Here is a 17318-nt window from a genome sequence, read left to right as displayed (position 1 = left end):
ACTGGTTACCGGTTGAAGAATAAAACTGGACCGGAGTGGTTACCAGCTGAAGAATAAAGCTGGACCAGACTGGTTATCGGTTGAAGAACAAAGCTGGACTGGTCTAGTTACCGGTTGAAGAATAAAGCTGGACTGCTAACTGGCTGAAGAATAAAGCTGGACTGGACTGGTTATAGGTTGAAGTATAAAGCTGGAGTGGTAACTGGCTGAAGAATAAAGCTGGACCGGACTGGTTACCGGTTGAAGAATAAAGTTGGACCAGACTGGTTACCGGTTAAAGAATAAGACTGGACTGGTTACCGGCTGAAGAATAAAGCTGGACGGAACTAGTTGCCAGTTTAAGAATAAAGCTGGACCGGACTGGTTGCCGGCTGAAGAATAAAGCTGGACCGGACTGGTTACTTGCTGAAGAATAAAGCTGGACCAGATTGGTTACCGGCTGAAGAATAAAGCTGGGCCAGACTGGTTACAGGCTGAAGAATAAAGCTGGACCGGACTGGTTACCGGCTGAAAAATAAAGCTGGACCGGACTGGTCATCGGCTGAAGAACAAATCTGGACAGGACAGGTTACCGGCTGAAGAATAAAGCTGGACCAGACTGGTTACCGGCTGAAGAATAAAGTGGGAACGGACTGGTTACCCTGCTGAAGAACAAATCTGGACAGGACTGGTTACCGGATGAAGAATAAAACTGGACTGGATTGGTTACCCGCTGAAGGGTTAAGCTGGACCGGACTGGATACCGGCTGACGGGTTAATGCTGGACCGGACTGGATACCGGCTGACGGGTTAATGCTGGACCGGAATGGTTACCGGCTGACTGGTTAATGCTGGACCGGACTGGTTACCGGCTGACGGGTTAATACTGGACCGGACTGGTTACCGGTTGAAGGGTAAAAACTGGAACGGACTGGTTACCGGTTGAAGGGTAAAAACTGGAACGGACTGGTTACCGGCTGAAGGGTTAAGCAGGACCGAATTGGTAACCGGATGAAGGGTTAAGCTGGACCTGGTATAGCTGCACAGGAGATAAAATGTAGGGTCACTTGTCATACACAATGTAACTAGCTGCACAGGGCTGGGTGTTTGCAAAGGGCCATTGTTTATACCTGAGCAGGAAACAGCAGGAAGTGACAGCGAGTGTGGTCTCCCATTGGGCCCTGCTGTCATGTGACCAAAGTAAAGATAGTGGCCCCATGCAGGAGATAGAGGGTACCTGGGTACCCTGCAGGGAATCGCGGCAAGATGCCAGAGCCCCATCTCGCAGTACCCAATGGACCCCCTGCTGGACCCGCAGCATTACTGGTAAGTGTATAGGATGCCGGTGCTGGCCGCACGTCCTCACATACTGCTTGTGAGAGGCTCCTGTCACTCTGAGGCTGCGCCCACACTGTCTACAGCTTGCTGCCCTATTTGGACAATATGGCTAATATCTCTGCCGGGGACCAAGTGACTCATCCTTGGGGCCCTAATGATCCTTGCTGCAGGTGTCCCCTTTGACACCCCTCTCGCTGGTCCTGGGTCTCACCAAAATACCAATGTGACTGTCACTGTGTGATCTGTAGAGAAGCTGTGTGTGCCTTATACCTAGATATTATACTGTTTTCTCCTAATGGATTCAGACTTTATTATTTTATTGTTCTTTTAGGTTGAAGATATGAAGGCAGAAGATATAGAGGGAGAAGAAGAGATGTATGTGACTGATATAAAGACAGAAGATATAGAGGGAGAAGAAGAGACGTATGTGACTGATATAAAGGCAGAAGATATAGAGGGAGAAGAAGAGACGTATGTGACTGATATGAAGGCAGAAGATATAGAGGAAGAAGAAGAGACATATGTGACTGATATAAAAGCAGGAGATATAGAGGGAGAAGAAGAGACGTATGTGACTGATATAAAGACAGAAGATATAGAGGGAGAAGAAGAGACGTATGTGACTGATATGAAGGCAGAAGATATAGAGGGAGAAAAAGAGACATATGTGACTGATATAAAGGCAGAAGATATAGAGGGAGAAGAAGAGACGTATGTGACTGATATGAAGGCAGAAGATATAGAGGGAGAAGAAGAGACATATGTGACTGATCTAAAGGCAGAAGATATAGAGGGAGAAGAAGAGACATATGTGACTGATATTAAAATAGAAGATATAGAGGGAGAAGAAGAGACGTATGTGACTGATATGAAGGCAGAAGATATAGAGGAAGAAGAAGAGACATATGTGACTGATATAAAAGCAGGAGATATAGATGGAAAAGAAGAGACATATGTGACCGATATAAAGGCAGAAGATATATCGGGAGAAGAAGAGATGTCTGTGACTGATATAAAGGCAAAAGGTATATCGGGAGAAGAAGAGACATATGTGAGGGGTGATCAGCATTGTAAGGCGGAGGAGATCCCTACAGATATCAGCACAGGTGAGTAATAAACATTTATCACAGAAAACAGTCACATATTCTCCTTGCTCAGTCACTACAGCAATATCCTACACCCTCTGTCAGTACATACTATTAAGTGAAATGTATCTGCCCAGTGAGGATGTCCAGAGCCACCATTCCTTGTTAGACTTCTATTCTCTTCCTCACATCATGTCACTGTGTGTTACCAGCCCAGAGATCTGACCAGTCTCCTCCCCACACTCTTTGGTGTATCTCATACATCAGGAGCCATCAGCCCCTATTATACCCCTGCTCTCCCGCACGCATCATGTCACTGTGTGTTACCAGCCCAGAGATCTGACCAGTCTCCTCCCCACACTCTCCGGTGTATCTCATATATCAGGAGACATTAGCCTCTATTATACTCCTGCTATCCCCCACACATCATGTTACTGTGTGTTACCAGCCCAGAGATCTGACCAGTCTCCTCCCCACACTCTTTGGTGTATCTCATACATTAGGAGACATCAGCCCCTATTATACTCCTGCTCTCCCCCTCACATCATGTCACTGTGTGTTTCCAGCCCAGAGAGCTGACCAGTCTCCTCCCCACACTCTCTGGTGTATCTTGTACATCAGGGGACATCAGCCCCTATTATACTCCTGCTCTCTCATTCACATCATGTCACAGTGTTACCAGCCCAGAGATCTGACCAGTCTCCTCCCCACACACTCAGGTGTATCTCATACATCAGGAGCCATCAGCCCCTATTATACTCCTGCTCTCCCCCTTTACATCATGTCACTGTGTGATACCAGCCCAGAGATCTGACCAGTCTCCTCCCCACACTCTCAGGTGTATTTCGTACATCAGGGGCCATCAGCCCCTATTATACTCCTGCTCTCCCCCTCACATCATGTTACTGTGTGTTACGAGCCCAGAGATCTGACCAGTCTCCTCCCCACACTCTCCGGTGTATCTCATACATCAGAAGCCATCGGCCCCTATTATACTCCTGCTCTCCCCCTTGCATCATGTTACTGTGTGTTACCAGCCCTTAGATCTGACCAGTCTCCTCCCCACACTTTCTGGTGTATCTCATATAGCAGGAGTCATCAGCCCTTATTATACTCATGCCAACTTTATTTAGGCTGCCGTGTGTACTTGTCAGGGTTGCTGATATTCCATGGTGTGGTAAAGATGGTAGCTGGTGGTCTTGGTAAAGCTTCTCGGTATCCTGGAGAGTGTGCCTCCAGTGAGGTGAATTCACCTGCTGCATTGAGCATGCAGACCTTCAGTGTTACAGTAGTCAATATAGGATGGTGGAGAGTTCGCAGGCCGAGGTGTAACTAGGGTCTTTGGTGGGCGCCCAGGGCTGGGTGAAGAATGGCGCCTCCCCATAAAATAGTATCCCAGAAAATTGTCATGGTCGACTGGGGAGGGTCGTGGATTCACCTTTTTGGTGAGTAACTGAGATAAACAAGGGGCTGGCAGAGAGAAAGACCAGGGGCAGAGAGAGAGGGTCCTGAGAAATAGGGAGACCAGGGGCAGAGAGAGAGGGTCCTGAGGAAGAGTGAGAGAGAGACCAGGGGCAGAGAGAGAGGGTCCTGAGGAAGAGGGAGAGAGAGACCAGGGGCAGAGAGAGAGGGTCCTGAGGAAGAGGGAAAGAGACCAGGGGCAGAGAGAGAGGGTCCTGAGGAAGAGGGAGAGAGAGACCAAGGGCAGAAAGAGACCAGGAGCAGAGAGAAAGGGTCCTGAGGGAGACCAGGGGCAGAGAGAGAGAGAGAGAGGGTCCTTTGGAAGAGGTAGAGAGAAACCAGGGGCAGAGAGAGAGAGTCCTGAGGAAGAGGGAGAGAGAGACCAGGGACAAAGAAAGAGGGTCCTGAGGCAGAGAGAGACCAGGAGCAGAGAGAGAGGGTCCTGAGGAAGAGGGAGAGAGAGACCAGAGGCAAAGAGATACGGTCCTGAGGAAGAGGGAGAGAGAGACCAGGGGCAGAGAGAGAGGGTCCTGAGGAAGAGGGAGAGAGAGAGACCAGGGGCAGAGAGAGACCAGTGGGAGAGAGAGAGAGGGTCCTGAGGAAGAGGGAGAGAGAGACCAGGGGCAGAAAGACGCTGGCTCCAAGAACTGCACAAATCCCCGCCCTTCTCATGCTTGGCGGCATCTACCAGCCCCAGGTCCGGAGCAGAAATGGAGAAGTGCATTCAGAAATTCCGGGGGATATTAATTGAATGTGATGAATGTAACCCCTGAACAAGCAAAATGTCATTGTAGCTACCCGTGTTTAGATGAGTGTCAGTTCAGGCTGTAAAGAGGTTTCCAATAAATGGACTTGAGCTGAAGTGTCAGAGACCACTGAAGGCAGAAGGCATGGAGGCCAGATATAGTTTCTTTTCATGGACTCCCAGGACAGGAAGGATCACTACCTGTGACTACGAAGACTGGGAACATCAGTAACTGTGTTAGGTAGACATTAACTGACAATGTGACTGAAAGACTTGGACTGTGAACTCTGGATACTTGGTAACAGAGCAGAGAACCGAAAAATTCACCAACAGCTCCGGATAACCCACAGCTTAAACCTGGCGAGCTGGCAGCCGCACAAGGCGGTGCCGGTACTGAACTCAGAACCAAAGTGCAGAGGATAGCGGAGTATTATGCTGGAGAGCGAAGCAGGAGATTTCCACGTACTCAGAGCACCAAGCAACAAGGACATTTGCAGAAGCACAGAGCTGAGGCACCTTCTAAGAAGAGCAACATAAAGCACTGGCAGCGTTTGATTCAAATCCAATCCTTTTTAAAAGGGAAAGCAGACTGGGATTGGCTGAAAAACCACAGAGAGCACTGCAATTGGTTAAACTGTATGCATTGGTTTCCAACATGGCTGCTCGTATAACTGCAGACACACAAAAGTGCTCCCGTTCCCTGCTGACTCCCCGATTCCTGAGCTTCAGTGCTCACACCAGCTGACTCTGCCAGACACACTATAACCTCTCACGAGTGGATACCGGTCACTCGCCGCCTCAGCACAGCCATGACCCGAACAGGGAGACCTAAAGTAAGACCCCGGATCCTCAAAATGAGACAGAAACTTAATTTTTTGGCCATGCACGCCATTGTCACATTTGGAGATACAAATGAACTTCAAAGAATACTCGAATGTCAGATATGAAGGTGGATCATTGATGCTTTGGGGCTGTTCTGCTGCTAGTGGCCCTTGTGACAATCGGTGCTATAATGAATCCTACTCTATAGCTAGAGATTTTAGGCTAAAATCTGAACATGGCCATTGCTGGACCTCAAACTCACCTCAAAATCCATCTGAAATGGTTGTGGGAGAACAAAATAAAAGTGTTACAATGACCCTGTCCGTATCCAGATTTGAACTCAATTGATACCCTTTGCTATGCACTAAATAGGACAGTCCACAAGCGGCAACCAAAGAATATCAAGGTCCTGGAAATGTTCTGCCTGGAGGTCCAAGGTCCTTCACCGAGTATCCTCCAACCTTACTAAGCATTCCAGAGGAGATGTCACCAAATATAAATAATGAGGGAGACAAAATGTTTTGAAACTATATTTCTCTTACGTCCTAGAGGATACTGGGGTCTATTTAGTACCATGGGGTATAGATGGGTCCACTAGGAGCCATGGGCACTTTAAGAATTTGATAGTGTGGGCTGGCTCCTCCCTCCATGCCCCTTCCACCAGACTCAGTTTAGAAAATGTGCCTGGAGGAGCCGGTCACGCTGATGGAAGCTGCTGCAGTTTTCTGCATTTATTTTCTGTTTGTTATTTTAAGGCAGGGCTGGTTGGCACCAGCCTGCCTGCTTCGTGGTACTTAGGGGGGGGGCCCAACCTTTTGAAGGTTTAATGGTTCCGTGCCCCGCTGACAGGACACTGAGCTCCTGAGGGAACTATTTGCAAGCCCCACCACGGCGAGCGTACATTCCCGCTGCATGTCGCCACCCCTAACAGAGCCAGAAGAATGAAGAGTGGGGAGTACTGAGCCGGCATCCGGTTAGCGGGCGCCGGCCATTATGGTGGCACGAGTGTACGGAGACGCACGGCCTTTAGATGGGGCAAAATGCGTCTCCAGATACAATACACAACTGCGTCTCTGTACACTGTACACAGTACCCACACTGGCAAACACAGCCTTAAAACAGTCCTGCTCCATTTTAAGCACAAAAATTACCTCAGCCAGTAAGAGGATCCAGCAGCTCACCAGCGCCATTTTCCCTCTGCAGTGGACACAGACGCTGACAGGACAGGGATGCGCAGCTCCTCCGGAGTGACTCCAGATTACCTCAGCGGTACCAGGGGGTCATAGCAGGGGGGCAGCGACTATTAGTGTACTAAGGAGCAGATGTATTAACCTGGAGAAGGTATTAGTAAGTGATAAATCAGTGATAAGTGCACGGTGATAAGCAAATTGACAAATTAGGAGCTGATTGGCTGGTGCGTTTATCACCTTGCACTTATCACTGGTTTGTCACTTCCTTATGCCTTCTCCAGGTTAATACATTTGCCCCCATGTCCCCTATCAGGGTACTTAGTCTGTTACCCGGCTAAGCTTGGCATTAGCGGTAAGGGCGCGGTGGGGGCTGGCTCCAAACAACTCTGTGTCTCCCTGAAGGGCTCTTTGTGGGTTACTTGTGCTTAATCTTTTCCTTTGTGTGTGTGTGTGTGTGTGTGTGTGTGTGTGCGCCGTCACATTTACATTATGTCAGGCAAAGAGTGTGCTTCTTGTACAGCGGAGTGTTCTTCTTCACCAGGGGGCTCGCTACTGGGTACTCAGGGTTCACAGAATAGCGCGGCTGAACCGGAGTGGGTTAATTCTCTTAGAGGAATGATCTCCACTCTTTCTACAAAATTGTCCCGCAGTGAGAAAGAGACGCAATAATTAAAACAGTGTTAGGGTCTCCTGCTCTGTGCTGCCACGTCGTCATGGCAACCGGGAGACAAGTGCTAGCGGAGTAACCTGAGCGTAGCTGATACTCCGGTTCGGGTCTTTTGCTGTGCAGTGGTTACAGGCTCTGTGCACGGTAGGGGATCCGGTGCTGGTTTTTGTGCTCACAGTCTGTGAGGTCTGAGTGGGGCGTGGACAGCACCTGCTATATAAACCCTCTTCTCAGGTTAGGCAGATGCTGCTGAATCTTTGTTGGTTAGTTAGTTCGTGAAAGTTAGCTAGTACTGTGTAACTTTGTATTTGTTTGTTGCTTACTGCAAATAGGCCTTGGGATTTGGTACTACACTCTGCCAATCCAGACCTAGCAGTAAGACTGGAGTCAGTCGTTTAACCTGCTGGGGTTCTTTTGCTACTCTGTGAACCTAGCAAGTTTGCGGCTGTATTCTCAGACTTGCCTGCCAAAATCCTTTCTCACTGTGCAAGGTGTTCTGGTGTCAGTTTAGTGGCAGTAAGCTGAACCAGTGCACTGCAAGTGAGGACTAGGATTGTGGAGACTCTCCTTGTGTCTATTATTCCATCTCTGACCAAGGAGTTTACTGCCACACCCGTTGGTAACCCTTTAGGGTTTTGCTGTTGCCCTTAGCAACAGCATTTCGGGTTCTCTACGTATTAAAACACAACCTCTCGCTTCTTTCCATCTGAGCATTCCTAATACTAGGGAGACACCCAGTTTCTTAGCCTTTGGGCTTCTCTGTTCACTTTGTGTTTATTTTGTTACCGTATCACCTTCTGTGTATGTAATGTCATATTCCCCAGTCTGTCTGTGAGTTCATTTGTTTTGCATCCCTCTCCGTTCAGACACCAGTACATTCCTGCTGGCACTGGTGTGCATAACATATTCAGCAGCCTAATACTCCTGTTGAAATTTTGTGGGAATATGGAGCATACCCCTCAAAATACTTTGCAACAGGTGGTCGATCAGGTGCAGGTCCTGACTCGACAATTTAATCATTTGTCCATTAAAATGCACACCTCGCAGGCCGCTGGCGGAGCTCCCGCAGCAGCAGTACCTTCAGGGGTTAAGGAGCCGAAAGTAAATCTCCCGGATCGTTTTTCTGGAGATCGCTCGCAGTTCTTTTGTTTCAAGGAGAGCTGCAAGCTATATTTCCAGCTTAGGCCTCAGTCTTCTGGGTTGGAGATTCAGCGGGTGGGCATAGTGATTTCCTTGCTACAAGGAGACCCACAGGTCTGGGCATATGGGTTGCAGCCTGACTGTCCGTCACTTAAAAGTGTTGATGCTTTTTTTACGGCACTGGGCATGTTGTATGATGACCCTGACAAGACGGCCTCAGCCGAGGCTCAAATTTCGATCCTTAAGCAAGGGCGAAGGCCAGTTGAGGTTTATTGTACAGAGTTTCGGAGGTTGGCCCATGATACCCAGTGGAATGACCCAGCCCTGAGACAGCAGTACTGAAGAGGTCTTTCTAACCAGATAAAAGACCAACTGGTACAATATCCCTTGCCTGATAGCTTGGATCAGCTCATGCAGTTATCCATCCAGGTGGATAGACGACTGAGAGAGCGTAGGCTTGAAAGGGAGACCGAGGTTTCCTTCTTTCCCAAGGGAACGTCGGACTCTGAGGAATTTTCCGAGGAGCCTATGCAGATTGGGGCTACCCGCCTCTCCTCGCATGAGAAGACGCGGAGGAGACAGCAGGGGTTGTGTTTGTACTGTGGGAATAAAGGTCATGTGGTAGTATCATGCCAAGAAAAGCCGGAAAACTTCAGGGCCTGAGGGTGATGGGAAATATCCTGTCAGGCCAGAAGTCAGAATTTCCCAAGAAGACTTTTATCATTCCGGTGACCTTGAAGATCCTCGGTCAAACTGTCAAGACTGAGGCCTTTGTGGACAGTGGGGCCGACGGGGTTTTTATGGACCGCCAATTCGCCCTGAAACACTCTGTTCCTTTAGTACCCTTGGCATCGGAAATTGAGATTTGTGGGTTAAACGGGGAACCATTATCCCAAGGTAAAATTACCTCTTGCACTAGCCAGATTTCTTTGTTTATTGGAGCCACACACTCTGAAAAATTGTCCTTTTATGTGACTGTCTGTACTTTTGCCCCATTGGTGTTGGGGTTACCCTGGTTAAGGGCCCACAATCCTCAATTTGACTGGGTCTCTGGGGAGATTCTTAGTTGGGGTACTGATTGTTTCAGGAGTTGCTTGAGCCTTCCAGTCAGGCTTTCGCAGCTAAGTTTGCCAGGATTGCCAGGATGTTATGCAGATTTTGCGGACGTGTTCTCCAAAAAAGTTGCAGAGGTACTACCTCCCCATCGCCCCTATGCCTGTGCCATTGATTTGTTGCCGAATGCTAAGCTTCCCAAGAGCAGGTTGTACTCCCTGTCACGTCCTGAGACTCAGGCTATGGCAGAGTACATTCAGGAGAACCTGGCTAAGGGATTTATCAGACCTTCACAGTCTCCAGTTGGGTCGGGGTTCTTCTTCGTGGGTAAAAAGGACGGTTCGTTGCGACCCTGCATCGACTTCAGGGAATTGAACCGTATCACGATTAAAAACTCATACCCACTGCCTCTCATTTCGGTCTTGTTTGACCAGCTTCGTACTGCCACCATTTTTTCTAAGATTGACCTACGCGGTGCGTACAATCTAATCCGAATAAGAGAGGGGGATGAATGGAAGACTGCCTTTAATACCCACTCAGGGCATTATGAATATTTGGTGATGCCTTTTGGGCTCTGTAATGCCCCAGCAGTCTTCCAGGACTTCATGAACGATGTGCTCAGGGAATATTTGGATAGATTCTTAGTTGTATACTTAGATGACATCCTAATCTTCTCCCATTCCCTGGAGGAACATCGGAAGCATGTACGGTTAGTCCTCCAGAATCTCAGAGACCACCGGCTTGGGGCGAAGCTGGAGAAGTGCGAATTTGAAGTTCAGCAAATCGCATTTCTAGGATATATTATCTCCCCAGAAGGTTTCCAAATGGAGGGTTCCAAGGTACAGGCAGTCCTGGATTGGGTGCAGCCCACTAGTTTGAAGGCGCTTCAGCGTTTTCTGGGCTTTGCAAATTTTTATAGACGATTTATCGCTGGATTTTCGTCTATAGTGGCGCCCTTGGTGGCACTCACTAAGAAAGGGGCGGATGTTGCTCACTGGTCTTGTGAGGCCAAAGCGGCTTTTGCCCGTCTCAAAAGGGCATTTGTCTCGGCCAAGGTGCTGCGACACCCAGATCCAGAGCGTCCTTTTGTGGTGGAGGTGGATGCCTCTGAGATGGGTATTGGGGCAGTGCTCTCTCAGATGGGGGTGTCTGATAATCGCCTTCATCCCTGTGCTTACTTTTCCCGTAAATTTTCGCCTGCCGAGATGAATTATGACGTGGGTAACCGGGAATTGTTGGCTATTAAGGATGCACTCGAGGAGTGGAGACACTGGCTTGAGGGGGCTAAGTTTGTGGTTTCAATTCTCACTGACCATAAGAATCTGGCATATTTAGAGTCAGCGAAGCGTCTCAATGCCAGGCAGGCACGATGGGCTTTGTTTTTTGCTCGCTTTAATTTTTTGATAACATATCGCCCTGGGTCAAAAAACCTCAAGGCTGATGCGCTCTCGCTGAGTTTTGCTCCAATCCAGGAGACCACCGAGGAGCCATTGCCCATTGTGTCCCCATCATGTATTAAAGTGGGCATTACCCAGGACCTCTTGTCATTAGTCCTTAGAGCACATGAGCAGGCTCCTCCAGACCTTCCGGTAGGTCTTTTGTTTGTGCCTCCTAGGTTAAGACAGCGAGTGTTCCTGGAATTCCATGCCAAGAAGTCGGCAGGTCACCCGGGTATTGCCAGAACTCGGGAGTTGCTATCTAGGGCGGTGTAGTGGCCCTCGGTGGCTAGGGATGTGGATCAGTGGGTTCGGGCATGTGACATCTGTGCCCGAAATAAGACTCCTAGAGGGGTTCCTGTTGGCCCATTACATCCACTCTCTATTCCATCTAAGCCATTACCCACATTTCAATGGATTTTGTGGTGGACTTGCCCAAATCCTCGGGGATGACAGCCATCTGGGTTGTCGTTGACAGGTTTTCAAAGATGGCGCACTTCGTTCCACTGGTTGGGCTGCCATCGGCCAGACGCCTGTCTGAATTATTTATGCTGCATGTTGTGCGCCTTCACGGGTTGCCACTTGATGTGGTCTCTGACCGCGGATCCCAGTTTGTGGACAAATTCTGGAGGGCATTTTGTTCCGATCTCCAGATTTCTGTCAGATTGTCGTCAGGCTACCATCCGCAGTCTAATGGGCAGACTAAAGAAATACTCAGAGAAGTGCTACCATTTAACAGCATAAATGAAATTTATTATATTAAAAACATGAAAATTATCACAATTCAGTGAATAAACCTAATATCCTGTAGTATGGTTAACTCATATATTATGTATCAAACATTAATAACAAAAATGGTGACAATATAAATACATGTAATAGAGGCTCCCTGGGAGAAAGATAACCACCTGTATTCTGGTGGAGACTGCAGCATTTAAAATTAAATGACTATCCTTATATTAGGCTCCATGCATGGACTGATGAATCGAATGAATTTAATAAGGATTTCTTTCAAAGTCCATCCACTTTTAGATGATGTAGATATGGTGTGGTTATAATCTGACCACCATTTAGTGGAGAGCTTAGATGCTCACAGTTAATCACTTCCAACTGAAATTAAGGCTTTACTGGGTAGCTCAAATGGACATGCTTCCATATATATTGCAAATGACTTTAAGCTATGACCGCTCTTTGAAAAAGTCCCGTGCATATGGCTTACCCAGACCTTTCCATGATGAAAAGATTAAGTGCTGTCTCCTTAATGCTGGTGGGCGCCGGCTGCCCACACTGCTATGCTGCTGTACGTCGGTGCCGAACAGCTGTTGCTGAGCCAGATGGAGATCAGACTTCAAGTGCTGGTGTTGGAGCGCAGCTCTGTGTCTAAAGCTGTACGCTCGTGACTCCGTCTGCGGGAGCCGCCGCCGCACACACTTACACGCTGGTGTCAAAGCGTGGCTTGGTGTCCACAAGCTGTATGCTTGTATTCCGTTAGCGGGAGCCGCTGAACACACTCCTTGTGTGTGGATGTTTGATAAACCCAGGATATCGGATAGAGACGTCGGGCGGGTGCTTGACGCGTTTCTCAGCCTCAAGACAGGGGCTGTTTCATCACAATGAATGGGCAGACTGAAAGGGTGAACCAGTCCTTGGAGCAGTTCCTCAGGTGTTATGTCTCCAAGTGTCAGACTGACTGGGTTGCTCATCTGTCCATGGCGGAGTTTGCCTATAACAACGCGGCTCACTCTGCTACAGGGATCTTTCCCTTCCTTTGTGTGTATGGGCATCATCCTAAGGCCAATTCGTTTGACCCCCTGGACTCCACGCCTGGTGGTTCCTCTGTGGTTTCGGTCCTTAGAGGTATTTGGAGGAAAGTGAAGAAAGCCCTTGTGTCTGTGTCATTAGTGACCAAAAGGGTTTTTGATAAGCGGAAAAGACTCTGCAGCTTCAAATTAGGAGACTTCGTCTGGTTGTCTACCAAGAATTTGAAGTTGAGACAGCCATCTCATAAGTTAGGCCCCCGGTTCATCGGTCCTTATAAGATCACTAGGGTTATCAATCCGGTGGCATTTCAGTTAGATCTACCCCGTTCTTTGGGTATCAATAAAACATTTCATTGTTCCCTTTTAAAACGGGCGATTAGTAATCCTTCTTGCAGTGGAAGACCTTCCCCTCTTCTGATACGTGGCCAGAGGGATTTTGTTGTTGAAAGGATTCTTGACTCCAAGATGGTTCGGGGTCGGCTGTCATTTTTGGTGCACTGGAAGGGGTATGGCCCGGAGGAGCGGTCGTGGGTGCGCAGTTGTGATCTTCATGCCCCCAGACTGTTACGCTCTTTCTTCTCGCAGTTCCCCGATAAACCCGGTGGTAGGGGTTCTTTGACCCCTCGTCAGAGGGGGGGGTACTGTTAGGGTCTCCTGCTCTGTGCTGCCACGTCGTCATGGCAACCGGGAGACAAGTGCTAGCGGAGTAACCTGAGCGTAGCTGATACTCAGGGTTCACAGAATAGCGCGGCTGAACCGGAGTGGGTTAATTCTCTTAGAGGAATGATCTCCACTCTTTCTACAAAATTGTCCCGCAGTGAGAAAGAGACGCAATAATTAAAACAGTGTTAGGGTCTCCTGCTCTGTGCTGCCACGTCGTCATGGCAACCGGGAGACAAGTGCTAGCGGAGTAACCTGAGCGTAGCTGATACTCCGGTTCGGGTCTTTTGCTGTGCAGTGGTTACAGGCTCTGTGCACGGCAGGGGATCCGGTGCTGGTTTTTGTGCTCACAGTCTGTGAGGTCTGAGTGGGGCGTGGACAGCACCTGCTATATAAACCCTCTTCTCAGGTTAGGCAGATGCTGCTGAATCTTTGTTGGTTAGTCAGTTCCTGAAAGTTAGCTAGTACTGTGTAGCTTTGTATTTGTTTGTTGCTTACTGCAAATAGGCCTTGGGATTTGGTACTACACTCTGCCAATCCAGACCTAGCAGTAAGACTGGAGTCAGGCGTTTAACCTGCTGGGGTTCTTTTGCTACTCTGTGAACCTAGCAAGTTTGCAGCTGTATTCTCAGACTTGCCTGCCAAAATACTTTCTCACTGTGCAAGGTGTTCAGGTGTCAGTTTAGTGGCAGTAAGCTGAACCAGTGCACTGCAAGTGAGGACTAGGATTGTGGAGACTCTCCTTGTGTCTATTATTCCATCTCTGACCAAGGAGTTTACTGCCACACCTGTTGGTAACCCTTTAGGGTTTTGCAGTTGCCCTTAGCAACCCCATTTCGGGTTCTCTACGTATTAATTCACAACATCTCGCTTCTTTCCATCTGAGCATTCCTAATACTAGGGAGACACCCAGTTTCTTAGCCTTTGGGCTTCTCTGTTCACTTTGTGTTTATTTTGTTACCCTATCACCTTCTGTGTATGTAATGTCATATTCCCCAGTCTGTCTGTGAGTTCATTTGTTTTGCATCCCTCTCCGTTCAGACACCAGTACATTCCTGCAGGCACTGGTGTGCATAACAAACAGACTGTGGATGAGTTTATGAACAGAGACTCAGTCCCCAAAACAGCATCTCAATCCCCTCCCATTTGTCCGCAAAAGCGATCTCTGGCCCATATCCTGCAGTCTGACGCTGACGGGTCATACATGGAGGAGGGTGATGTGGATTTGGAGGGGGGGGATGCTGCTCTGTCACAGGGAATAGAGGCTCTTATAGAGGCTATCAGAGATGTTCTGCATATTCCTGATAAGGTGTCAGAGGAGTGTGAGGAATCTTATTTTAATGTAAAAAAGAAGTCCTCAGTTACTTTTCCTGTGTCAAAGGTATATAATACCCTGTTTGAAGAACCATGGGTTAATCCTGATAAGAAATTTCAGATCCCTAAAAGGTTGCTCTCGTCTTTTCCTTTTCCTCTGGAGGATAGGAAAAAATGGGAAAATCCACCGATAGTGGACACATCAGTCTCTAGACTGTCACATAAAATTGTATTGCCTGTTCCTGGTGCAGCCTCCCTGAAAGACACGGCTGATCGTAAAATTGAGATTACACTCAAATCATTGTACACAGCTGCTGGGGTGTCACAAAGACCCACTATTGCATGTGCGTGGATCACTAAAGCCAATGCTAAATGGTCAGGTAACCTAATTGAGGGGTTAGATTCCTTATCTAGGGGGGATGTTGTTTTACTCCTGCAGCATATACAGGACTCTGCAAACTTTATGGTGGAAGCCATAAAGGAAATAGGCATGCTTAACGCACGCACCACCGCTATGGCAGTGTCGACACACAGGGGCTTGTGGGTACGCCAGTGGACGGCTGACGCTGACTCCAGGAAAGGTGTGGAAGGCCTACTGTTCACAGGAGAGGCCTTGTTTGGAGATGAATTAGACAAATGGATCTCCACAGCTACTGCAGGTAAGTCTACGTATCTTCCTTCCGCAGCCCTCCCAACCAAAAAGACTTAGTCAGCTTCTAAGTTACAGTCCTTTCGGATGGCCAAGTTCAAGGGCAAATCCAGAGGTGCAAGAGGTAAACCACGCATACCAGTAACAGCAGGTGCTCAGGAACAGAGCTCAGGCACTGCTTCCTCAAAGACTTCAGCATGATGGTGGACCGCAATGCCTGGAAGGCTGTCAGGTGGAAGCCCGACTACAATTATTCAGTCAGATCTGGTCAAATTCGCGCCAGGATTCCTGGGTCATAGATCTTATTTCCCAGGGCTACAGACTGGAGTTCCAAAAGCGCCCACCACACAGATTCTTCAAATCAGGCTTGCCAGTTTCACAAGAGGCAAGTATAACTTTACAGCACGCCATCCAAAAACTGGTACAGACTCAGGTCATTGTTCCAGTTCCTCCTCATCTAATAAACAAGGGGTACTATTCCAACTTGTTTGTAGTACCGAAACCGGACGGTTCAGTAAGACCAATTCTGAACCTCAAGTCTTTGAACCCGTACTTACGACTGTTCAAATTCAAGATGGAGTCTCTGAGAGCAGTGATCTCAGGTCTGGAGGAGGGGGAATTATTAGTGTCTCTGGATATCAAGGATGCATACCTTCATATTCCGATCTGGCCCCCTCATCAGGCTTATCTCCAGTTTGCACTGCAGGACTGTCACTACCAGTTCCAGGCCCTGCCATTTGGTCTCTCCACGGCACCGAGGGTGTTCACCAAGGTGATGGCAGAGATGATGTTTCTACTCCGCAAACAGGGAGTGAACATAATTCCGTACCTGGATGATCTCCTGATAAAAGCGCTGTCCAGGGAAAGGTTGCTGGACAGCATTGCTCTCTCAACCAAACTCCTCCAGCATCTGGGGTGGATTCTGAACCTTCTGAAATCTCACCTAGAGCCAACACGGAGGCTCCCATTCCTGGGAATGATACTGGACATGGAGTCACAAAAGGTGTTCCTTCCGTTGGAAAAGGCATTGGTGATCCAGTTGATGTCCTGAAGCCAAGTTTCGGATGTCCTGAAGCCAACCCCAGTGTTGGTGCATCTGTGCATTCGCCTTCTGGGGAAAATGGGGGCCTCTTACGAGGCACTACAATACGGAAGGTTTCACGCAAGACCCTTCCGGCTGGATCTGTTGGACAAATGGTCCGGATCACATCTTCACATGCACCAGAGGATTTGTCTGTCGCCAAAGGCCAGGATCTCCCTTCTGTGGTGGCTACAGTATTCTCACCTCGTCGCAGGACTGAGGTTTGTTGTTCAGAACTGGATTCTGTTAACCACAGACGCAAGCCTCAGAGGTTGAGGAGCAGACACTCAGGGGGTGCAATTTCAGGGATGATGGTCAAATCAGGAAGTCATCCTTCCAATCAACATTCTGGAACTCAGGGCCAAATACAACACCCTCCTGCAGGCCTCACATCATCATCAAGATCGGGCAATTCAGGTCCAGTCGGACAATTTTTACGGCAGTAACATACATAAACAGGGCGAAACGAAAAGCAGAGCAGCAATGTCAGAGGTGTCAAGAGTTCTCCTCTGGGCAGAAAGAAACGCTGTGGCGTTGTCAGCGGTCTTCATTCCGGGAGTATACAACTGGGAAGCAGACTTCCTCAGCAGACACGACCTGCACCAGGGGGAGAAGGGCCTTCACCGAAAGTGTTCAGGTGCTTGACAAGTCGATGGGGATATCCACAGATCAACATGATGGCCTCTCGTCTCAACAAGAAGCTCAGGCGGTATTGTTCCAGGTCGAGAGACCCACAGACAGTGGCGATAGACGCACTGACAACTCCATGGGTCTATCAGATGGTGTGTTTCCTCCACTTCCTCTGATCCCAAGAATTCTAAAACGAATAAAAAGGGAAAAGGTTCAAGCAATACTCATTGCTCCGGACTGTCAAAGAAGGGCCTGGTACACAGACCTTTCTACTGGAGATGCTCCTCGAAGATCCGTGGCCTCTACCT

The 17318-nt window shown here is 48.5% G+C and overlaps 1 protein-coding gene across 1 annotated transcript in view; it reads left to right on the top strand.

The window, feature by feature from the left end:
• LOC135056932 (uncharacterized) overlaps positions 1–17318 on the top strand; it is a 227017-nt gene that overhangs the window by 197105 nt on the left and 12594 nt on the right. The window contains exon 20 of the mRNA XM_063962712.1: positions 1649–2423. Coding sequence (XP_063818782.1) covers positions 1649–2423 — 775 coding nt within the window. The remainder of the gene's footprint in view (positions 1–1648; positions 2424–17318) is intronic.

This window comes from Pseudophryne corroboree, chromosome 3 (genome assembly GCF_028390025.1).
Source record: "Pseudophryne corroboree isolate aPseCor3 chromosome 3, aPseCor3.hap2, whole genome shotgun sequence".
Taxonomy (NCBI): Eukaryota; Metazoa; Chordata; class Amphibia; order Anura; family Myobatrachidae; genus Pseudophryne; species Pseudophryne corroboree.
This window is presented reverse-complemented; position numbering and strand designations above follow the sequence as displayed.